At 38.0% G+C, this 24,530-nt stretch overlaps 1 protein-coding gene and 1 non-coding gene across 4 annotated transcripts; both read right to left on the bottom strand.

The window, feature by feature from the left end:
* Positions 1-270: 270 nt before the first annotated feature.
* On the bottom strand, positions 271-14,490 carry sepsecs (Sep (O-phosphoserine) tRNA:Sec (selenocysteine) tRNA synthase). 3 transcript variants are annotated; one of them, XM_023966254.1, is made up of 13 exons: positions 12,903-13,061; positions 12,058-12,104; positions 11,839-11,954; positions 11,601-11,755; positions 10,177-10,295; positions 9,005-9,163; positions 8,725-8,878; positions 8,521-8,623; positions 8,288-8,417; positions 5,646-5,737; positions 2,919-3,012; positions 2,734-2,824; positions 271-1,480 (listed from the first exon to the last, which is right to left on the bottom strand). In XM_023966254.1, the coding sequence occupies exons 3-13, from the start codon at positions 11,950-11,952 to the stop codon at positions 1,252-1,254; spliced, it is 1,440 nt and encodes a 479-aa protein (XP_023822022.1). In that variant the 5' UTR covers positions 11,953-11,954; positions 12,058-12,104; positions 12,903-13,061; the 3' UTR covers positions 271-1,251. The 3 variants fall into 3 exon arrangements, with proteins under 3 accessions (XP_023822022.1, XP_023822023.1, XP_023822021.1); XM_023966255.1 differs by lacking the exons at positions 12,058-12,104; positions 12,903-13,061 and adding an exon at positions 14,467-14,490; XM_023966253.1 differs by lacking the exon at positions 12,058-12,104.
* A 31-nt stretch (positions 14,491-14,521) lies between these two features.
* mir31 (microRNA 31) lies at positions 14,522-14,629 on the bottom strand. Its single transcript, NR_107194.1, has one exon. It is a non-coding gene; the product is annotated as a microRNA 31 (primary transcript).
* Between the last annotated feature and the right edge of the window lie 9,901 nt (positions 14,630-24,530).

Raw genomic sequence — 24,530 nt, forward strand, 5'->3', positions numbered from 1 at the left:
CAAACATTCAATTATTTAAAATCTGTGGGCAAACGCATCATAAGAAGGTTCTACTCAAATAGTATTTGAATGAAACTGTATAAGTCATATAAGGTTACACTGCACTTTTTTTGTATGGATTTCCCCTCCCTCTTAGGATCTAAACGGCGCATATCTGCAGCACCACGGACAGCGCCTCCGTGGCCACACACGAGATTTCTTTGACAATATTGCAGATTTACTGTTGGAAACATGCTGATCTTACATTAAAAAAATAGAAAAACACATTGATTGCGCTTATATACATATATTTTCCATTTCTGCACATAAAAACACAGATTTCAGATCATTAAAGCTCACATTCATTTTGACTGATCATCATTGACATGCATTGCTGCATAGTGACAGCAGCATCAGAGGCAGTAGGGTTTTTTCTCCCTCTCTTCTCTCAGTGCCTCAGTACAGCTCTGGAACAGTGGAATGTGCTGATACAACGGCATAACTATCAGAGAGCAGCCCCCCTTTCTGAAGGCTGCCGGCTGAGGCGGCTCTGCCGCTACACAGCATCTGTGACCTGCATTACTAATAGCAAGACGAAGAGCAACATCTGCACAGACGCGGCTGCTTCTGAGCACAGAGGAGACGTGGAATATCCCAACATGATCAGATTTTTTTTACCTGAGCCTCTTGCATACGGTGTTGATTCAAACTCTGAACATACGCACTTCCTTGTCTGGTCACAGATGATTCTTTGGTCTACTTAGCTGTTAATTCATTTAAAATGATTCGTTATATAACCTAAAAACATAACAGACAGTCCATTACAGAGTTCAGATGGAGTTAATGGATCAGCAATTAGATTGTTTGGTATATCAGTCAGAGAAGGGGGGCTAATTTATGCCAAAAAGAGAACATAAATTCATTATGCACCATCTGTCTGCCTAATGCTACGACAATATTACATGCTAAGACTCCCCGCTCAATTATGAGACGCTTTTAATTCAGAGAAATTGCTACATGAAGCTCAATCTTTTAATCTTCTTTTTTTAATAAAACATGATCTAAAAATGAAAAAAAAAAAACAGAAAACAGTTTGACAGTTTATTAAATTATAGCTATAGAGGCAAAAGGCCATTTTGCTCCTTAGAGATTTAAAGGCAGGTGTTGTGCAATCAAAGGCAGCGAACCTGTCCAGGTTTATTAATAAATATCTGAATTCCTATGCTTGAACAAACAAGCTGCTGATAGTTTCATCTCTGGATGTCACCACGTTCAGAGATTCTGTGAGGCTAATGGAGAAGGGCTCCTCGCTGCTTTTCCCTCCTTCTTCAGAGCCTTCAGGCTTTTATCCAGCCTTTTGATGCACAGCGCCACATCTTCCCGAGTGATGCCGATGGCCGAGGCCGCGTTGAGGTAGGGGCAGGGGTAGGACTCGGAGTGCGACATAAACCCACGAAATGTATATCCATTTATGGTCTGCTCCTTACCAAGTGGTATGACCCTAAAAAATGGAGGGGAGGGGGGGGGACAAGAAAGTAGTGCTGCAGTTTATTTAAAACAGAAACCAGGGATAAAACACAAATTAGGTGAAGAGAATCAGGAAATGTATCAAGTCAGCAGTAAATATGAATGAAAATGGTTAAAGACCCACTACAGTCATCTTCTGATACATTTTGAAAGTGTTCCCGGTGGTCTTTTAATACTTAAAAACCTCCTCTTTGGTCTTCATCTAGACCTCTTTCCTGGTAGGTTTCAACAAGTCCAAACCATCTGAATTCATCTCTACAACATCTAACATGAGCTGTTCCTCTGATGGATTCATCATGGACCCATCCTTGTGACTCTGAAACCTCCTCAGCTCTGTCTCCTGTGTCTTTCACACCCATGTACTCCTTGGTTCCACCAACAAGTCTCCTTATCTGCTTTCAAAAATCGAATGACACACCAAGTCCTCCCTGTATCCCCGATTACTTATCTGTTACAGAATTTTATCTGCGCTCCAATCGTATTTTGATCTATTTTAAAAGCATTCCCTATGGTTGTTGAATTATATTTATGCTGTTTTTAAAATTAAAATAAAAAAACTGTCATTTTCTAGAGAATAGTTTCTGCAGAGTGACAGGAGTTCATTCGAAATTCTCTTATAAGTTGTCGAAGGGACCCTTGAGGGAAATCAACCCCGCCCCCTTCCTCTCCTCTAAGCTGAGAGCTCTCTGTTTCCACGCTTTACCACTAGCTTACAGTCCCTCATATCCTCAACTTAAAACACAAATGGCCAGCAATTTTGGAGCTATCCAGCTGTTCAGTTTTGAGTCAGATGTCAGCTGGGATGAGGACAACCAAGATGTACATGTGTCTAGTTGGAGGAGGGAACCTATCATACTCTAGCAAACTTTCTACGTCACAACTACAATCTTTTTCAAACAGCATTTTTTCTTTTTTGTTCACTCCTAATTCACGATTTGAATTTAAAAAAAATGCAAATTTGGGCTTAATTTTCTTAACATATGTCCTCCATCATCAAAAATTAGTTCCACAAGAACATGTTAAAATCACCAAAAACACCATTTTTATTGGAATGGGTCTATAAGGGTCACGAGTAAAAGATACTTTACTTCCAAAAGGAAAACATGCTCTTAAATTAGTTTCCCTGACAGAACAGGCCGCCTAATATTCTTAAGTAGTTTCCCTCTCATCCATTTGCCTGATTACCAGCGTCCCCTGGCCGTCTTCATTTAAGGTGACCCTGCATACCTGGCTCCAGAAACTTGTCGGGTAAACAGCATGGAGCCCAGCTGAGTCACTGCTTTGTCGCTGGTGGCTTGAAGGCCATCTAGAGACATTGCTGGAGGAGGGACACACAGGTGCAAAGACTGGGTTAAAGAAAAAAGAAAAAAGTAAAGTTGACCTTCTGGTCAGTAATAACTCATTAAGCTCACCCAGAGAAATGGGGTTATGAGGCGTGTGCAGCAATCTTTCCCCGTGTGCAGACGCCAGTCTTTTCAATTCCTCAGCCAGAATGGAGTAGATCTCCTGTAGATCATGCAAACGTTCGTGAGAAAATACAAAGACAGAGGTAGAGGCCACAAGACAACACTGCAAGACTCTTAGCAGTCGGGTTTTTACTGCAAACCCAACAAATACTCCACCTGCCTGACGGTGGCGTTTTGTTTCTTTTCCTACTTCCTGTACTACCACTTCCCTTCCCCAGAATTTCTGAGGACGGCTACCTCTGAGATCAATTAGAGAAGCAGAGCATTATGCACGCTTTCTAACGGGGAACTGAACGGCTTTAAAAGACGCTGACGAGATGCTTAGCCCAAAACCTCCAGCCGTGTGTGACCGACGGAATCAGAACGACAAGACGCGAGATGTTCTGTGTGGCTGAGCGGGGAAGCTGTAACCCAACCAAAACGATGGCTTTTAGTGTTTTTCTGGTTCAGATTCCCCCTGTGAGGCATCACACATTAGAGGTTCCTGCACTCTGCAAAAGAAGGAGTGTGTCGGCAGACTCTGCTGACTCACACCCCCAACACACACACCCACACACACACACCACACCACTCCACACCACTGTTCTGAAAGCGTCGGGAATATTTTCTGTCAAGCGTCTTAAAGTGTCCCTTGTTCTTCGGCTACAAAGAGCAACTTTATCCCAGAGGAATGATGGCAGATGTTGGGGGAGAGTGCATGGTGACAACTGTGCAGACAATGCCTTTGTGTGTGTGTGTGTGTGTGTGTGTGTGTGTGTGTGTGTGTGTGCAAACACATTCTCATCAGCTATTGTTTGTTTTTGTAAATATGATCAACAACAGACTTTTTTAATGTCCTGCCGCGGTCCAGGACAGCTCGTTTTTGCAATTTTTCTTTCTGACTGCATGTTTCCCTTGCCACATACTCAAAAACTTACCAAAGTTTGCACGCACTTAATACCCGAAGAAAAGGAATTTTGGGCAAAATGAATACCCCCCCACCCCCCCCCCCCACCCACCCACACACACACACACAAAAAAAAAGATATGATGACATCACAGCGGGCGCAACCGCCTAAAAAAAACAAACAAACCATGAATTGGGCCAAAATCTCTTATGGGGCTCAAACGCATTTCAAGATCCACTAACCCAAACAGACATGTCGAGGGCATCCGAGAGAAGTTTTATAATTATTATGGGATGGCCACAGAACCTACGGCTTGGCGGCCATTTTATGGCAAAGTGTGAAATTCTGGGATTTTCACATTTTCATATGAGAAAAGTCAACTTTAGTTCGAGGAATCTTCATGAATTTCACACACGTGCCGCCAGCTTAACTCAACAACATCTACTGAAGTTTTTATTGACCTTTGATCTCTGAAGGAGGCTGCCATCTTGAGTAAAAAAAACAAAACAAATTTAAACTTTTCCAAGGGATCAATCCATCGCCTCCCAACTCCCCGAGCGTCATTGGAAAGCTACTTAGGAAAAATTGTTGATATTAGAAGTTGCAGACTTAACCGTGTTAGAGTGGCGAGCTCGCAAAAGTGGCGTTCCTCTGTTGTTGGCACATTTTTTATTGCAAAAGTATAGTGCGTGAATCTTCGGCTCAAACTGAACAAAACAACATGACATATCATATAAACATAAAAGGAAGGTGGCTGTGGTGAACAAAAAACATCCGTTGCCAAGGAAATCCAAAAGTTTACTTTTGCCAAATCTTCTAAAATTTACGCGAACATGTTTATCACCCCCAGATAACAAAAACATTAAATAGTTGCTATGGAGATAAAACAGATAAAAGAACTGCCATTTACAAAAAAAAAAGAGGTTTTTCATGAATTTGCAGTTGTGACCAGGGTGGCAGGGGTGGAGGGTGGAGGGTGAGAGTGAAGGGCATATATCAACTGCTCAGTCAGTGGGGGCAGGTAAAAGGGGGGTAATGGGTTGGGGCAAGGGCGGGGAGCACCTGCAGGCCATAGAACACAGCATTCACTTTTGCAAAGGAGCCTCCGTGGTCGACGTCTAAATTATTTACAGCTGGTGACCTCAGGAGAGATGTGAACAACCCGCGTGGATCTGCAGACGCGATGGAAAAACAGATTCTGAACATTAATTATGCATATAGTGGACCAAAGGAAATCAATAGGGCTTTATGATGTCAGGTCATAAAAAAAAGGCCAGGTGAAATTCCTCCTGCAGAGAGGGGCTTTACACTAAAAGTATTGTGGGTAATTAATGGCTTCTCAGGTGTTTTTCTTTTTTGACAGATCTTTAGTAGGTGTAGAGTCAGTTTCATTTTTACTGTGTTTCACTAAAAACACGTCGTCGATGGAAAATCTGGGTTTGTGCTTTTTCTTTTTCTTCTAGAGAAGCGGATAAAGTTGTGATACAGGACGTCGACGCTACAGCAGTGGAGGTTTGCTGCAGAGGAAAATGCTGCATCGGCAGAAAATCTGCAATTTACAGCAAGGAACCACCAGGGGAGGTGTTTAAAAAACTTCTAGAGTGCCCCCCACCCCACCCTTCATTTTGCAAAATTCACTTTGGAGTCACAGCAAAGAGCACACAAACAGGAGTGAACTGATCGATTCATCCATGTTTTCTGCACGTCTACACACCCAGCTTGAGTTTAGGACGAGTTATTTTTAGCCTGTGAGAGCTGATCTGTGCATCTGCCCCCCATTCCTCACCTTCCTCTCTGACAGATACTTCTTGTAGCCGTTTGCTCCCGTGGTGAGGAGGGTGATGAGGACGTCCAGTGAAGGTGAAGCGGAGGCTCGACCTGGACGGAGAAAGACACTGTAGTTCAGCTGAAACAAGAAGGTGATTCAACATTTACACAAACAAATAAACAACTATTGGGCCTTTTAGATTTCATCGTAATACCTCTACATTAGGGATGTAAAATATACAGATACATCAAAAAAATCAGTAAGAAAAACAGCAGAATCCACACATGAATGAAATTATGCTGGTAAAAAAATATATAAAATCGATCAGGAAGTAAATGATCTATTTCTGGTATCGGTTTCTCTTCCTGTTGTGTCTCTACTGTCTGCCTTTTTATGTACATGTGATGCAAACAACGTCCAATCACAAGCTTGCTTTTATCAATTCCAATGGGCTGAAGGTCAACCATTTTTTAGGGATGTGTGTTGTCTTCACTAAACATATGATAAGCCTTTGTTTTCTTTACACCACTGCAAACCATAACTGAATAAAAAAAGAAAAGAAAAAAAAACGTCTGAAAGGACCCAAAATGTCAGGTTTTCATGTTTAAAGCTGTTGTGTCAAAGACATTTTGTTTCTGTTGCTTAAAAATAAAAAGTGCCACTAAAAAAAACAATAGTTTTGCTGTTAAAAGATGTTTATAATTTTAAATGCCAAATGAATAAATATATAGACTGCATCCATTTAGGTAAAAGAATTGGACTGTATCGACAAAGTTGGTTGAGTCTTTAAATAAATCGATTTGTGGACCATGTTTGAGGATCGTGTGAGAGGAAAGGATACACAGACCTGCGCTACATGCTTTTATTTTGATATCTGCAGTGATTATTAACAACACTGGGGCCCAGTAAGCCATGAAGAAAAACTTTTAAGGAGAAATATGAATTAAAAAAGCCTTAGAAGTGGAGGGATTAAAAGGATCCACCAGGTACCATCAAGTTATCAAGGCTACATTTACGTAACATTTTGAATAAAATATTGAAATAAACTGCAGCAACAAGTACAGTCAATAGGATGCAACACCAAAAATCAACATAACGCAGTATTTGTAATCAATAATTCTCACACAGAAGGGGAAGGGTCCACCCTTTGATTTATAAAAAGCCTAAAATATTTAGATCCATTCCAATGAAATGTGTTTTTTTTTTAACATGTTCTTGTTGATTTTTACTCATGATTGAGGACCATAAGTATAAAGAACATTCATCTTAAAATTCCATTTCTCCGTATTGCTTTATTTTCCAATTATTGTGAATCAGAAGAAAAAAGGCTGTTGGAAAAAGTTGTAGTTGTGACGTAGCTGCTACAGTCAGCGGGCCAAAAGCTCCCCGCTCCACCTCCATCTGATGCATCCACTTGCAGAAAAAACAAAAAGGACGTCTGAGTTTCCCTCATCTGAGCTGACATCTCGCTCAAAACTGTACGGCTGCATAGGTCCAATATTGCTCACTATTTTTGTTGAACCGCTAATGTTAGGGTGTGATGGGCTGTAAGCTAGTGGGAGAGAGTGTAAACAATGGGATGACTGGAAGTCAGGGAAGGCTTCCTTCACATTCACAACCCAAGAGGGGAATTTCTGATGAACTACTGCAGAAACCATGTCCTACAGAACGACACAGGTTTTTTATATTATTTAGGCTGAACATGGCTTCATCGTCACTAAAAGACCACTGGGAAAGCCTTAAAAATAGATCAAAAGATGAGAGATTGAGAGATTAATTTAAGAGCAAAACAAACAAAAAAAATACTGATTTTTGTTCAACAAACTTTGTCAGGTGGGAAAAAAAGAGAATCAAACCATCAGATTTGTACTACCATGTTTTCTGTCATAAACATAAAACAAAGTGATTCTATCATGTCAATAATATAGCCAAATCCAACACATTCTATGCAGAGTATAATATAATCCAGCCGAACTAATCAGAAAAATGCGTTAACATGGGATCGCTTTTTTAGAATAGATATGCATATTATCCTGCATGTAAACAGTCACTGCTAGAAAAATCCTTACAAATAAAATTCCTGTTTCTTCCTTTAGTGGGAAGTCCTTACAGCATGTGTTGCATCTGCATCTTATTGGTTCCTTCACTCTTTTACGTGCCAAATTACAAACCTCTCTTCTCTAAGTCTGTAGGTGGCGCTGTGAACTTATTAAGGTATAATCTTTTAGTAAAATCTAGACTTTGTTCATGACGCAAACAGAAAGAAAGAAAATATTGGATCTGTTAAATACTGGATTTTTTTCTCTAATCATGGGTGGTCTTTTAACCCTTGTGCTATCCTAGGCACTTTACCATTGGGAGTTGGGTCATCTAGACCCACTAGACAGTGTACTGAACCTTTTTTCTTCAATGATTTGTGATCTTCACTGGTGTCCATGGATTACATGAAATCCTCTTCACCTCTATCCACCTTTGTCATGGTAGGAAGAACACGTCAATGCAAGGGTGGGGTCATAGGATAGCACAAGGGTTAAAACAATTATTTAATTTTAAAAAGATTTTAGGAACAATACGTCCAAAAGACTCCACATCTGAAAAACCCCTGCAAAAATAAAAAAACATGCTTAGTTAAATATTAAAAATGCACATATACCACTCACCTGGATACATCTTGCTAATCTCCTCTATGAAAGCTGCATCAAAACCAGCAATTATGGCGCCACCTACTGGAACCATAAAGTTCTTGTCCAAACTCTGAACGAAGGCATCAATTCTTCCCACACGAGCCCCCTCATAGAAGAAAAATAGGAGTTAATTTTAACACATAAATCTTTAAACATTCAGTTCCTCTGAGTCCACCTGCAGGCGATGAAGATGGAGGAGTAGTAAATACCTGTTGTATCAGATGCATGCATTTGGACGACTGCACTCCGTATGCATTGTTGACGACGTGAGGAATGTTGTGTTTGGCACACATAGCAGCCAGCTCTTCCAGGCTACATGACAGTTAGGCAAACGAGAGGTTCAAATCGGGCCTCATTGATGCGTTTCAAGGAGAAACAGATGCCAATAAAGACACACCAGACCCCCTTATCACCTGTCAGGGACTCGCGGTGCAAAACAAGACGTTGTGGAGTGAACACACAGAATGTTCTCGGCGCCGAGCTCTTCCACTTTCCGCTCCACCGCCTCCAAGTCTGTTCGCAATTCGTCGCCATCGAGGACATTCTCCACGACGACGGGTTCAAAGCCTGATAAGACAGGGGGTGGGATTCTATGAGGTGGAAACATACCGGCGCCGCAAAAAGATTCAGGTCAATCGGTTCATTTCTGCTTGGAAGGATTCATTTACGAATCCAGACGGGAATCATCTTCACCTGCCGTGATCATCGACTTGAAACAGGACTTCTGGTCGATGCGAGGCCAAATGATGTAGCGTGCTTTGGGTCTCCTGTGACGAAGGGTGAGGAAGCAAAGAGCCAAGCTCATCCCTGTTGCCATGGGAACAACAAAGCAACTTGCCACACTCCGGACACCTAAATCACAAAGAAACTAAAGGTAAAACTTTCAAACTTTGAGATAACTATAATGATAAAACAACAGAATTTTACTCATTTACATCATAACCACTTTTTTTTTTTACTATTTTAATAATTCTCTTCCAATGTTTACTCTGCAAACTTGTATCCTAACTTGCAGTGAGGCTCAAATGTTGGAGTTTAATAGTAAAAAAAATACTGGACAGATGGAAAACTGTCAAGTTTTCACAATAAAAGCAGAAAAAAGAGGAAAGGTGCCATTTTTATTTAAAAAAACGACAAATTCAAAAACTAAAACCTAAAAAGTAAAGCAGTATTTTAATGAAACTACAACTAGCATTAAACTAGAAACTACTTTGAAGCAGAATCCATCAATTTATTTGTTAATCTTGAAATTTCTACGTGAAGGTTTAAATGAATAGATTACCAGATTTTTTTTAAAACCCAAACCTACATGAAAAAAAACATAGTTTAGGATATTCCCCCATAAAAAAAGAAAAGTAATTAAGTGATACATGTTTCTTCTTAGAATGGTGGAAGATTGGATGTCACCTCACTTTGCTTTTGTTTACAATAACTATTTGAAAACCTTCTTCAACTATTATAAGATTAAAAAGATATTACAAATTAATATAGCTTTAGGAGTTGTATGATGTTAAAAAATAACATTATTCAACCCTTTAAAACAAGTAAGGGTTCAAAAATAAAGTTCAGTTTAAAAAAATAAATGTATATTTTTTCTGTAAATATCAGTTTTTTACTATTTAAAACAATAATATCGTTTTAATTTCTTCAGCAGCCTCAAGTGTGATTCATACATTGATCGAAAAGGTGTCATCAGCAGATTTAATGCATACAGAATTGTGTTGACGATCTCTGTAGTTAAATTATGAAAGTTTTATCACTAATTCTACAAGAACACAACAAATGTTTCTCTGGCAGAAATGTACCAAAACATACAAGAAAAAAAGCGTTTTTTAAAACCGAAGGGGAAAAAAAAATTCACAAACCTGAAAGCTTTAAGATGTCAAGCACAACAGAATTGGTGAGTTTGTTGAGCAGGCTGGAGCCCGCAGCCTTAGGCTGAATAGCAGCAATGTCTCCTGAACGACCAATGCCATGGATTAACCTTTGTGGGAGAGGAGAAGATCAACCTTCCAAAACGTCTATACCGTTCATTTGCCTTGTTCGGCAGTTGGGACATGCATGGAAAATACCAAAAATAAAAAGACATTCCTAACATAAAGCAGAGAGCCAGGGGGTATTCCAGAAAGCACGTTTAAACTACCCTGACTTTAACCCAGAACTTGCTTACTCTGGGTATGTCGGTTCCAAAATCCGGATATGAGTTAGCATAATTACGCTCGACCCTGGGTTAATGCACGTGAACAGCAAGTACACAAAGACATTCTCAATGGATCGCACATTTCCGGAGTCACCATGGAAATGCATGGATAAAAAAAGAGAGCGTTATACTTCAGTGAGACGGAGTTGCAGATTTTAATGAGGGCATTTGAAGATTACAAGCCCATCAAAAAAGTAATACGGCTGCATCATCAAAAAGAAAGAGATTTTTGCTTGGAGAAAAATAACAGACAAAGTAAACGCACAAGTTTATGATCTTATTTCCAATTACATTGTGATGCATATATATACAACTTATAAAATTTAAATGAATTGATTCAATTGGTGACAAGTAATTGAGTTAAATGTATTCAACGTAATTTCTTATGTTTATCCAACTCAATAGTTGTTTATACAACTGAAATTTACATATATATCTAACTAAATGTCATATTACTCCAATTCATTTTTTCATTCATTTTCTATTCCGTTTTATCCCTTTCAGGGTCACGGGGCTTATCCCAGCTACTTATGGACGAAGGCAGGGGACAGCCTGGACAGGTCGCCAGTCTGTCGCAGGGTAGAATGTCCTCAATCACACATCCATCCACTCTCACACTCACACCTAGGGACAATTTAGAGTTGCCAATCAACCTATGAAGCATGTTTTGGACGGTGGGAGGAAGCCAGAGATGCCGGAGAAAACCCACGCATGCACGGGGAAAACGTGCAAACTCCACACAGAAAGGTCCCCCATTGATGTTCTGGGGGCCTTCTTGCTGTGAGGCAAGAGTGCTAACCACTGCGCAACCGTGCAGCCAACCTACAACTCAGAGGCGAATTTCTGATGAACTATTGCAGCTCTGCAGAAACTATGTCCTAGAAAGTGACACAGGCTTTTTTTTATTTAGACTAAAAACTGCAAATTTATGATTAAAAGACCTCTGGGAACAGGACTTTAAAGGTGTTTACCTAATGGGATTCCACAAAGCTCTATACTAGGATACATAAGAATTTGAATGTATAGAAAAATTGTAGGTGACTGTTGCTTTCTTTTTTACACACTGTTTTCCGCCTGACATGCTTGCACCTGTAATGTCGGCGTGCCACGAGGCCGGACGCCACCCTGCCCTCTCTCTCGCCTACGCCACAGTTCCCCAGGAAGTTGTTGCTGTCCATCACGGCCAGCTCGTTCAGGAAAAGCTCTACTGTGCTTTCGCTCCATCCCTCTTCGGGGCATTTACCCTAAAACAAGCAAAATGTGAATGAAGATATGGCAACACCTGCGGGGGGGAAAAAAAACCCCAATGAGGAGAAACGCTCCTTACCTGTTCCAATAATTGTCTGATGAGTTGCTCATGGCCACGTCGGGCCTGTGACCCCTGCCGAACATAGGAGGGCGACACTATTTTCTCACTCAGGAGGAAGTTTTCACTGTTCATTTCTGGAAAAACATAAGAGAGAGAGGGACACAAAAACAGTATAATTTTCTTAAATTTCCAATTCTCTTTGACCAGAAAATCGTTTATTGCTTTATTAGAGAATACCTTCATATATTTGCAATGCTGTACTGCCCTTTTTTGAGTATTTTATTCTGAAATACAACTTAACAGTTAGTATTACTTGATTTATATCCAATGTGCAATAAATCCACACTAAACAAAAAATTTAAATTGACAACAACTAACATCTGCTTGCAAAAGTCATGACTGCAGATGTGCAGCAAATCTTGGGGGGGGGGGAAAATAACACAATTTTCAAATATCAAAAGCAAAAGTTCCGGTACTACATCATTTTTTCCCCAAGTTTGTACTTATTTTGTTTCTCATTTCAACCGACTTTAGCATAATGTTGTTTTGCAATCTTTTATTGTTATTCTCAACACATTTGGACTCAAATACACTGGCAAATTTTGTAGATCCTTTCAACTTAAAAGCCCTTGGTTTGTCTTTCTGCTCAACAGGACTTTTCTTACCCAAATAAGCCTTTCTGGACTCAATTTAAAATGTTATTTATTTATAAATTTATAACATTAGGTTGTTCTGTCTTGCAGGACAAGGACAGCTGAGTAACTGAGAATATGAGCCGAGAATAACAATAAATAATCACAAAACTAGGACATTTTTGTATTTCCAAATAAAAGTAAGAGCAGCTAATTAACGGATATTTTGAATGAACCAAACAATAACGTTACTTAGTGCAAATTCCAGAACGAATAACAGTAGAAAAATACTGCCAGTCAGTGGAGATATGATAAGAAGAGGCTGCTGCAACTGCACACAGTCAACACATGTTGTTGCTATGCTAAGCTAGGCTAAGCTAAGGTTTTAGCCAGATTCGCTGACGTCTCTTTTTAAGCAAAAAGAAGTTTTTTTAAAAAACGTCTCCATACCCAGAACACCTTTGTCTCAAGTCTGTTTCGCATTTACCACTGAGGCAGATGAAGCAAAAGTGACAACTACTGTAGGGAGAACGAGGAAACGAGGAAAAGTGTCAGTCAGAAACAGAAGGACAACAGTTGCTGCTGTCACGTGACATTTTTAGATCACGTGATCAGCGCAGAGTTTTTAGTTCATTTTATAACATTTTGGAAAGGTATACCGAGGTATTCTTTCCAATACCAATAATATTTGTCCAAACTTAAATGTAAAAAAAGATTTTCAAAAAATTATAGATGGAGGATGAAGAAAACACTTAAAATTTATATTTGTGTGATAGAAAACTTTTAATGAAAAAGCGTTGGTTTGTCAGATATATAAATAAAGATTCTGCTTTATTTAGACAGTGCAGTATCGATTATTCAAGTCCCTTCATTGATTTTACTTCAAAACAAAAGATATAATAAGTAAAAGTTATAGATTAAACGTGTGTAAAAATCATAAAAATGTAGATTGTTGGGTAATTAATATCATTCCACCCAAAACCAGATCTGGTTTCTTATCCATCCAGACAAAAACGTGTTTTTGAGCTTAAAAAGCTTACAAGATTTACTCAAACATTTTGTTTTTTACAAACTAACCGGCTACCAAATAATATAAAAAAAAAATCCAAAAACCAAATCTTAGTTTCTTTAAAAGAATTCAATAATTTACTTCAAAAATATCACTTAGCAAAAGTAGTCTATTTAAGTGTACAAGTCTACTTGGTTTATAGTACAAAACGTGAGGCAGTGTACTTGAAGTTTACTTTTTAGATACCATCATAAACTTTAAATGTTCCTGCCATAGTATTAATAAGTTAAGTCACTTAAAATGTAAATAGAGGCCATAGATGTTGTCAGTGAAAACACTTTTCTTAAAGTTCCACTCTACTTCCTACAGTACATGTACATGATGCATTCATGGCCTCTGCACCCTTTACCAATAAAAGACCGATTTGGTCCAGTTTCTTATTGACCAAAACCCAACAAGAGCCACAAAGTCCCACCTCAACAATTAGAATTTGTGGCAATTAAGTCATTCGTTTACAACATGCAGCTTGTAAATATTACAAGAATTGTGTTATATTATTTTATTTTTAATCATTTTACCTTCCTTTACTTTTTGTCTGCAGCACATGCAAGTTCCTTTCAAAATAAAATACTTCATTAAAATTGTTAACACAGAAAACTCCTCATAATTCAATTCTAGAACATTTTTAAATGTTAGATTTGAGAAAATACATAGATTAATGGGTACAAAAACACAAATGAAATGTGTTTAGGCAATAGACTACTATTTGCTAAGGGATTATTACTATAAAGATTTTTATTTGTAGTAGTAAAGTCTGACATTTTCTTTTGATTTATTCTATCAGTCAGACAGTAAAGTTAAGAAAAATTATGTTTGATGTCCAAAAACAACAACTTCCTGCACAGTTTCCTCCTCTAAAAAACATAAAGCAGCACAAAATGAAAGCAAAGGGTAACAAGTTCACAAAAATATAGCCAGAAGTGTTGCTACTAAATTGCTGGTTACCTTTGAATAATTACAGAATCTAGGCGGGAAATGAAAGCAGAATCTCTCCGAGGCTTGGCTGCAACAGGGAAGTGAAGGATGGCAAGTCACTGGCATAGCAGAGCCTTCACTTCAACAGCTATGCCAACATCTTGCCCTCATTCAGGACCCAATATGAAAATCAGTGGTGATGCTTTCACGGTCCTCCCCCGTGTTCGGGTAAAAAGTTTCTTGTTTTCAGAGGCGAGCAAAGGAAAAAAAATCTGTTGAAAGTAAGAAAGTTTTAAACAACAATACGAATAACAAATAAAGAATAGAAAGAAAAACACACATCCACGTTGATCTAATTTAACCCCGATTTTAAAATACGTTTTTTCAGCTAACAAAAAGACACGCATCGTGAAAATATTTTCGTAAAAAGCAATAAAAATACATATATATCAATATAGCCTTTCTCCATCAGTGCAAAACATTATCTAAAAAAAACAGACGTTTTCCGTGAAGAGTTGGTTCAATAAATATTTATCCTTCCCGCTTGCATGGTGTTTCATCTTTGCAGCGCTTGGAAAATCTAAGAATTCCTACTTTTCCTTCGGCCTTGAACGTATCTTTTCTGAAACCCGTCCCTTGTCTATCGTGCAGAAAACCCAAAGAGAGTTTCTCCTTCACCTCTTTTAAATCCCAGAGGGGGGCAGATAGCGTCGGTGGGCGTGGTTTCTTGGGTGCTGGCAGGTCACTTCATTGGCTGAGAGGAATCGGAAAATCAAATCAGTTTCAACCTGTCTGGGTTGAAAAACTCTCCCATGCACACCTATGCATTGAATGAAAACTCAAAAAGAAAATAGTCCACCAGAACTGCAATTTTAATTCCTGGGAAATCTGGCGCAGAAAGTGCGCCACACCGCCGTTCAGGTTCTTACAAAGTCCTGACCCAGATTTTGATAAATGAAATTCATTAGTATTAGAATTCACCACAATCTATTGTGTTTGTTGCTTTTTCCCACTAAAATATCAAAAATTCCCAAAAGCAGAATTGCTATTTAACTTTGAAATAATTTGAGTTTTCTCTAAAAAGATCTTTATTTAGACATAAATATTACTCTGGCTTTCAATACAAATGCACACAAAAGGTTTGTTAGTTAAGTTAGTTTGGTCTTTAATTTTTAGATTTTTAAACGATGATGATCATACATGAGTGAAAAAATTTCATTTTTTATTTTAACCACTGCTGGGATTAAACTAAATCAAGAGGTAGCTTTAACATTCCTGCCAAATGCACATGTCAGACATCTAAGCAAAATGATAGTAAAAGGCTTAATCTGTTGTCACAGTGGTTTAGTATTAGAATAAGTTTGAATTTCTTATTTTATATATTGTTGCTTTTCAGAGACAACATGTTTAAATGGCAAATCAACAGCAGCCGGTGATCTTATTTGTCACAGGATGTATTTTATTCTGAAAGGAACTTATGTGTGCTGCTGTCAATAGTAACATAAAAGCAATCAAACACAAATTATAGTTTGATTTGATTTGATTTATTTATTTCAATCATTGTAGTCAAAGCAATAAAGAATTTTCACATATTTATCAAACTCATTACAGAAATGATGAAATGCATAGAAAAAAAAGACAGAAAACAAAGCAAAAAAGTCACTTACAGGCTCTGAGTAGGATGTAAACTGACTGAATACTACTTAAAGTGGAACATTTTAAGTTGACATAGATAGTATATTGAAAGTAAACTTCAGGTATACTGCCTCACTTTCAGTGTAAGTACTTGCAGTCCACCTAAATAGACAGATTTTTGCTGAGAGATCACATGTAATAAGACACTAGCATGAGTTTCACATTGACATTAGTATGTAAATCTTGTAGAATTTGCTTCCAGCGTTGCTCTTTCTCTCTCTTTTACCCTTCTTTCTGTAATTCATGCAGACTCTCTCTTTCCTGCAGGAACACAGCCTGAAGGCTGGGCCGTGTCTGATACTTCATTACCCGCCCTTGACATCCAGAACACGGGCTCCTCAGGGTTGCCAATCATTTCTTTTTTATGAACATTTTCAGTGTACGTTTGTCCCATCAACTCTGTAGGACAGGATTAACCCTTGTGCTATCCTACGCACTTGAACATTGGGAGTTGGGTCATATAGACCCACTAGACAGTGCTCTGAACCTTTTTTCTTCAATGATTTGTGATCTTCACTGGTGTCCATGGATTATATGAAATCTTTCCACCTTTATCCACCTTTGTCACGGTAGGAATAACACGTCAATGTAAGGGTGGGGTCATCTAAGATAGCACAAGGGTTAAAGATTGCCACTTATTAAAGTCCCGCTGTAATCTTTATTTGATCTATTTTCAAAGCAGTGATCTTTTCTTAAGCCATTTTTAGCCCATACAAAAAAAAAAACGTGTCGTTTTCCAGGACTTCGGTTCTGCAGAGCGGCAGTAGATCATAAGAAATCAGTGCTGAGAACCCGGTCTACACGCTCTCCTGCTAGTTTACACCCCCAGCTTAACATTAAATTAAAAATGGCGAGCAATACAGGAGCTATCCAGTTTGGAGCCAGATGCCAGCTTAGACTTACGTGGATCTAGTCGTCTACAAGTTGATGCATCAGAATGGAGGAGACCAGGAAGCTCATGACCCATCCAGTATATTTTCTGCATCACAAATACGAGCCTTTCTTTACTTCTGCTCCTGATTCAAAACAATTTGAATAAAGAAATACTTAGAAATGCAATTTTGAAAGGCATTTTTTAATATGTCCTCTGTCATCAGAAAAATACAGCAAAACATGTTAAAAACCCTACTTCTATTGGAGTGGTCTTATAAACAGCAACACTAAAACTGGCACCTGAGTTGACATTACAAAGGATTGGGGGTTATTCCAATAAGGCAAGTTCAATCCAGATTTCGGAAATGGGGATTTTTTTTTGTTTTGTTTAAAGTCTTTACCCAGAAGTCTCTATTTACATGTATTTAGTTAGTCATTTTCATTGGAGCGTCCATTACTTCAGAAAACATTTTCTCAATTACTTCCCCACAGAATCTAGGTTTCTGTTAGCTTTTCTTTTCGGGAAAGGAGACTGTATTCTCACCAATCCATCACTGTCTGTCAGCCAGAAGTGCAGCATGAAAGAGTAACTCTGAAATAATGTCGCTTTGATCAACTGCCAAAGGCTGAGGTGAGTTCTTTGAACACACCCTCTGCTGTTTTTGTACCTGGTGTTTGAGTCATATTCCAAACCGCTTCATGCCTGAATTTATTTCCAATAACATAAAAATAAAATAAAATCTTCAGTGTTTTTTTTCCGTTCAAGATGATGCTTTTATAGAGACCAACTAATGTTTTTGGTGTTTTTAACATGTTCTTGTTGCATTTTTCCTGATGATGAAAGATTTCTGTGAAGAAAATGTTGATAAAAATCGCATATCTGAATCAGACAAATTGTTGTGAATCAGACTAAAAGAAAATGCAGTTTGAAAAAGATTGTATTTGTGAAGTAGAAAATATACAGGGCTCCCTGCTCCACTCCATTCTGATGCATCCACTTGTAGACAAATAGATCCACGTACGTCTGTGTTTTCCTCGTCTGAGCTGGAATCTGGATCTAAACTGTACGGCTGGATAGCTCCGATATTGCTCGCCATTTTTGTTGCAGAGATAATGTTGTTGTTTTTTTTTTGAAGGGGGGGGGCTGTGCTATCCTATGTCCCCACCCTTACATTGACGTGTTCTCCCTACCATGACAAAGGTGGATAAAGGTGGAAAGATTTCATGTAATCCATGGACACCAGTGAAGATCACAAATCATTGAAGAAGAATGGTTCAGAGCACTGTCTAGTGGGTCTAGATGACCCAACTCCCAATGGTAAAGTGTCTAGGATAGCACAATGGATAAACAGAGAGCTCTCATCAACGGGGAGGTTAGGGGGCGGGGTTACTTCACGTCAACAGTGAACAACTGCCCCTCTGCAGAAACTATTTACTAGAAAACATTAAAACAAAAAAGAAGGCGTCATCATAATAGAAGACAACTGGGAACGCTTTTAGATTGGATCAAATGATTATTTTGGTGGGACTTTATTTAAGTGGAGTCCAGAATTTGACGGTAGGGGTTAGCATTTTACATTAATCATGTGGTGAGATACATCGACAGTCCTGTCCAGTGAAGGCCCTGCCCTGTGTGCCATCACACACCAAATAAGAGACTTCACAACTCCTCTCTCTAAACCCTTTCTGCACTTTTGAGTAACAAGTTCTTAAAATTCAGAAAAAACAAGGAGAATAAATTCAAAAATGTTGGGTCAAGCAGTTTTGTAACAGTTTATGTTCTTACAGAATGTTGAATAAATTGAGTTCCGTGGTCTCTGATGTTGAGTGTTTGATGATGAGGTCATCTGTGGAATAAATTCTGTCTCATCTCAGCAGATGTGGACTGTTTTCCTTTTTTTTCTTTTTAAAGGGTAAAGTTGAAAATCCTGAGTCAGAATGTCTTTTTATACCTCCCTTTCTGTGTTTTTGCCTCACTAAAGCCCTCTGTCAGATGTTTCTCATGCCGAATCATGAGCCCACATGTGTAAAAAACACATGATTCAAAGGAAGGCCGGCTCACTGGGGAATCATCAAGCGGCCTCATCATTGTTTTCAGGAAACCTGAAGCGAGCTTTTTTACGGTGTGTGACTTTAGGGAATTTTAGGATGATTTTGATTCGCTCCAGCTCCTCTGCTGCTGGAAAGAAAGCGAGGGCAAAATGTGGCCTGTGAGACTTCTGTGCTGAGTCAAAGAGCAGCTGGCAGCAGTTTGCAGATGAGGGCAAGAAACAAATATAGCAGTGGGGGGGTGGAAAAAGTACTTTGTGTCCTCCACCTTTTCTTCAGAAGCACATGGAGTTTTTTCATCACTGCTGAATGACAAAAAACAACAACAAATAAACTCAAAATCGACCAATAAGTAGCTTCTCAGTGATGCTCGAGGAGTTTGGAGGCGGTTAAATCTTGCGGCTGGCGCTAAAGGAGATTTTTTTTTTTAATTTAAGATGGGTGCCATTCTTTTTTTAGTTTTATTTTGACGGCTTCGACCCATTGCGATGTCGCCATTTTTTTCATGGGGTGGGGTCCTCGAAACTCCTTTTTTTTGTTACCAGGTACTAGGTAAATTTTGTTGAGTCTTTGAGTAAGTAGCGAGGTTGAAATTTTCCCTCAAAGGCAAAGTAATAAATAAGAATTGCAAAAAACGACACGGTCCATGATGGCTGCCGGCCATAAGAAAGTGCTGCTTCAAACGTCATTTGTCACATTCACTCTGAAAAAAACTAAGAATAATAAAGTTCAACTTAACCTTATAGGTTTTTCTCCCAACCCTTGCGGTCTTCCAACCTAATCCCTGTCCTCAGACCCTCCTTCTCGGTAAGGAAAAACTCTTAAAACAAAAAAAATAAAAAACGAATTCTGCAACAAAAAGAAGAAATCTGTCCACAGAGATCCTCCCCCCAGAGAAGAGCTAACTGATCTAACTCTACAACTACATCTCTCAATTCACGCCGTTGCTCTTCGTTTTTGGAACTCCCTCCCATTTTCGTTGCGTCAGATTGACTCCGTTGAATGTTTCAAACCTCAGGTTAAGACGTTTTTATTCAGGAGAGCTTTTAGTTGATTTTAGTCCTTTACCACGTTTTACTGGGTTTTGTTTTATTTTATTACTATTGTATTTTATCACCTCTCTGTGTTTTGATTTGAATTTATGCTCCTTTTGTACAGCGCTTTGTGATTCTTTCTGGGAAAAGTGCTGTATTAACAAAGATATTCTATTCTATTCTCCAAATGAAAACAAGTCTACATGATCCATCCTGCTGTGACAATGATTTTGTGTTTCTTTAAGAAGGGAAACCCCCATTTTTTTCCGTTTCCATCCTCTGTTCACAGCTCCTCTCATTCACTGCTGTTGTCTGAGACCCAGGAAACTGTTTCCAATGAAAAGTGCTGGGAAGATCTCATTGGTGTTACCAGGAAAAAAGAAAAAAAAAATCTGGGACTTCCTCCAAAAGGGAAGAAATAATCTTCTAGGGAAAGATCTGAGATCGGGGTTCTGGAAGGGTCCGACTTCATGTGAATTTCTAATTGTCTATTAGTTTAATAGTTCCTGAGGAATGAGATTTAATTTTGCTAGGCAGAAAAAAAAGAGGTTGTCCCAAGTCGGTTTGTGGAGACTAACATGCATGTCCTGTCAAGTTAGGAAACCAAAAGGCCAATTCCTTCCCATTTCCCACATGGAATCCAAGAAACCTGAATGTCATCCAATAAACTGACGTTACCAAAGTTTTTACGAAAAACTCCAAATATTTATAAAATCCGTCACATAGTTTTACTAAAAAAGAAGTTCAGATCCAGGCTGTAATGCTCGTCATGTAATACCTGAAGCAGGGGAAATACAATTAGTAATTTACTTGGAAACCCTCAAGACAGACGTTCTGTGGAAAAACAAAGGCGAAGGAAATTCTGCAGAAGGTTTCCAAAAAAGCTGGAAGACAGTTTGGAGTGGGTGGAAAGTTGGAAATAAAGGCAGGGTTGCGTCATCAAGTTGTAAAGACTGCAGTTTGAAAATCCGGCCACAAGAGGGCGACAAACACCATAAGTTCTCTTAAGAAAATCCTGCTGGACATTGACAGTCAGTGACTCACCGTTTTACCAAAAACTTTTTTGCAGACTTTAGAAGTATTTAGGAGTATTTTTTTTTTTGTTAAAAAAGATTTTAGCATCCAGTTTGAACCCACTATTTAGGGATGAATGACTGAGCTGAAGGTTATTATGTTATGTTATCTCGTTTTTCTGTTGTCGGGAGCAGAAAATGTAAAAATGTACTTTTTGGAAAGAAAAAAAACCAAGACAAGTTATTTAAAAATGCTTAAAGTATCAGAAAAACACTGCGAGCTGGAATATGGCATATTTTAATCTACATATTGTGCACAAGTAACTGTAACCCTTCACTTCAAAACTAGGCCCCTTAGAAATTAGTCACAAATTCCTGCTGGAAAATCAGCCAAAGGGGTCAATAAATAATGCACCTACCATGAATTCTTTTTTTCAGGAAATTCTTTTAGAAACATTTTCTCAAACTAGGATCATTATGCTATTAAAAATACTTATTGACACAATTATTTTTCTTGCAAGACAAAAAATAAAACATTTTTGCTTGAAACAGGGGTCTTTTATTTACTTAAGATTCAGTTTTTGCAGTATTAATTAAACAAAGTGAAAAAAGCTGAAAATTTCAATGAACTTAATAATTTTTTTTTTATTTAGCAATAAATCTACAATAGTTTTTAAAGTTGTTCAAAAATAATATAGCATTTTCAAAGTGACAACTTCTTGTTAAAGCTTACTTTCTTGTTTTGGGGAATTAAAAAGAGAAACAATATATTATTTATTTCTTTTTTACATCCGTACTGCTAGATAGCTAAATTGAAAAATATTCCGTTTCTTTTGCTTGTGTCAAACCTCAGACTTGAAATCTACTGAAAGGCAGAAAAAATGGGTTTAAACTCATGTAAATATATACAAGATATTTAATAAATCATGCAGGAAAATCAGTTGCTGCTCCGAAAGCATGTCATTAATAATTATTCGTTAGTAAATTGCAACATAAGAAGAAAAATAATGTTATTGTGAGGGTGTGTACAAAAATACACACTTATAGGGTTATTTATGGTGTGTATTTCCTGGAAAAATGAAGAATCAACACACAGTGAGCCAAAGTTATACATCTTATTTCTTCTATACAGACACAAAGTCTTTTTCATGTCAGGGTCAGAACATAAAGATTTTATAAATTGGGGGAAGGAGGGCAAAAGGGTGGAAAAATACCAGAGTGGAGGGCCATCAAAAAACAAAAGCATTGAAAATACCCCATTTCTAACAGCTTTATTATTATTGATTTTATTTTATATAAAAAAATATTGCTTTTGGTATTTTTGCAATCCTTAAAAAAGATTGTATTGATGATTTCTTCATCTTTTTCATTAATGATACCAATATTGACATAAAATTGTAGCTCCGCCCCTGTTTCATGTTATATTTCAGATTAAATGTCACCGATTAATTTGAATGAAATACTCACTTGTGTAGTTGATTTATCATCTTTATTTATTCATATTATATACTTTATGTTTTTACATAGAGACATATTTCTTTTAAACATATATAGATTATATATGGTTAATTTGTATCTGTATACAGCATATGTACATCTCAAATAAATCTTACATTAACACCAAGAAAAAAAAAGAACATTTACAGTGCAAGAATGTTCATCAGTGGTTCACTTTCACAGTCTCTTACCCTGGTAAAACTACGTTTTTGTGCCGCGCCCTTGTGCTGAAGCGACTTGATATTTTTTCTTTGCCCTCCTCTGCATTCCTGGTCTCACTCAAATAGAGAAATGGGAGGGGTTGGGAACCTGATGTTTGGACTAGAGCAGCTTTAGAAACAGGAAAAAATAAAAAGGTACAGAGAAGACATAGTTTGGGATTTTCTTTTTCTTTTTTACCCATTATCACATTCAAATTGTTGAAAATTAGGCTCATCTGCTTTGTGATGTAATGTGTGAATAAGTGAACAAAATATTGATGCCATATTACTCAGATCTGATACTAAATTTGACTTTTGGAGTTTTGTAAACAAAACGGCAACAAAAAAAAAAGCATTTCTGAAGCCCAAATTGCCCTTTTTGTCCTCATAAAACGTCACAGTATTCTTTGAAAGGAGGGGAGGGGAGATGAAACTGTGGGTGAGGTGGGATCACATTAGCCAGAATGTGTGGGCCTTACAGTACATGAGTCATCACAGAGACCATAAACTGACTCCTCGATACATGGAAACACACTTCTTTATAAGTTGCTGTATTATTTGGAGAATTGGTGAATCAGAAGGGGCAATATGGTATTTGAAGATCTCATGGTCCTAAAAAAACAAACGAAACAAAAAAAGGCTGGGGTTTTTTTTGGGGTAATGCGCGTGTCTAAAAACATTGATGATACTAAAGGGCCATCTGCATACAATACTAATGTCCCCCCCCCCATTTAATAGAGCAAAACAATGTTAATAAAAAGGCATAAAGAATACATGTGAAGCATTTAGACTGCAAAAGAAGAAAAGATAAACAGTGGGGTTTGTATTTACAACGGTAAAATAACCAACAAGTACTTGGCGTTTTTCTCTGAACGGATGCATAAAAAGTCAACATACAGTACGCGGTTGGTCTAAGCTCTGCTGTACAGTCTGTGGGTAACCAGCCCAGAATCCTCGCATGCATTTGACCTTACACATTCAGAGAACTCACTATTATTTTACAGAGAACTCCTATGAAGCTGCTGTACAGAGGCTGTGTTGAGGTAAAGCAGGTATTTCAGGCCAGCTCTAGGAGGAAAGGGTTATTTTTGAAGAACTGGCGCCCACTTTAAAATGTGGGACTTAAGACAAAGAGGACAGCTGGGGGTGGGAACAGACGACACATGTTATATTGCCGTAAAGTCTGTGATTTTCCACATTCTATGTAGCTTAAAGAGGTTGTGATTATGAATTGTATGCAGTATAAAACACAGATGTCTTCTTTGAAATTTATATGTATATAGATATATATATATATCTCTCTCTATATATATAGAGAGATAAATATATATATATCTATATAGACATATATATAGATATATATATATATATATATATATCTATATATATGTATAGAGAGAGAGAGAGAGAGAGAGAGAGAGAGAGAGAGAGAGAGAGATCAATCTGTCACATCTCTACTTATGGATAGGTTGAAGGAGCAGTTTTCATGTGGTGACTCCAAATGCCGATTGCACACATGCACACCAAAGCACCTTTGATTAGAAAAGAAATTGCACAAATTTTTATAGATATCATTGACCATACATGTTAACAGCTTCTACCTAGAGATCAAGCACTGTTTTGCATTAAGTAGTCATGAAACATTGTTGGAAAAGTTTACATTTTGGTATACGACTTCTTAAATGTAATTTGATAGGCTAATATTCACCTTCAAATGTCCTTTTATGTTTTTT

This window comes from Oryzias latipes, chromosome 18 (genome assembly GCF_002234675.1).
Source record: "Oryzias latipes chromosome 18, ASM223467v1".
In the NCBI taxonomy this organism is placed as follows: domain Eukaryota; kingdom Metazoa; phylum Chordata; class Actinopteri; order Beloniformes; family Adrianichthyidae; genus Oryzias; species Oryzias latipes.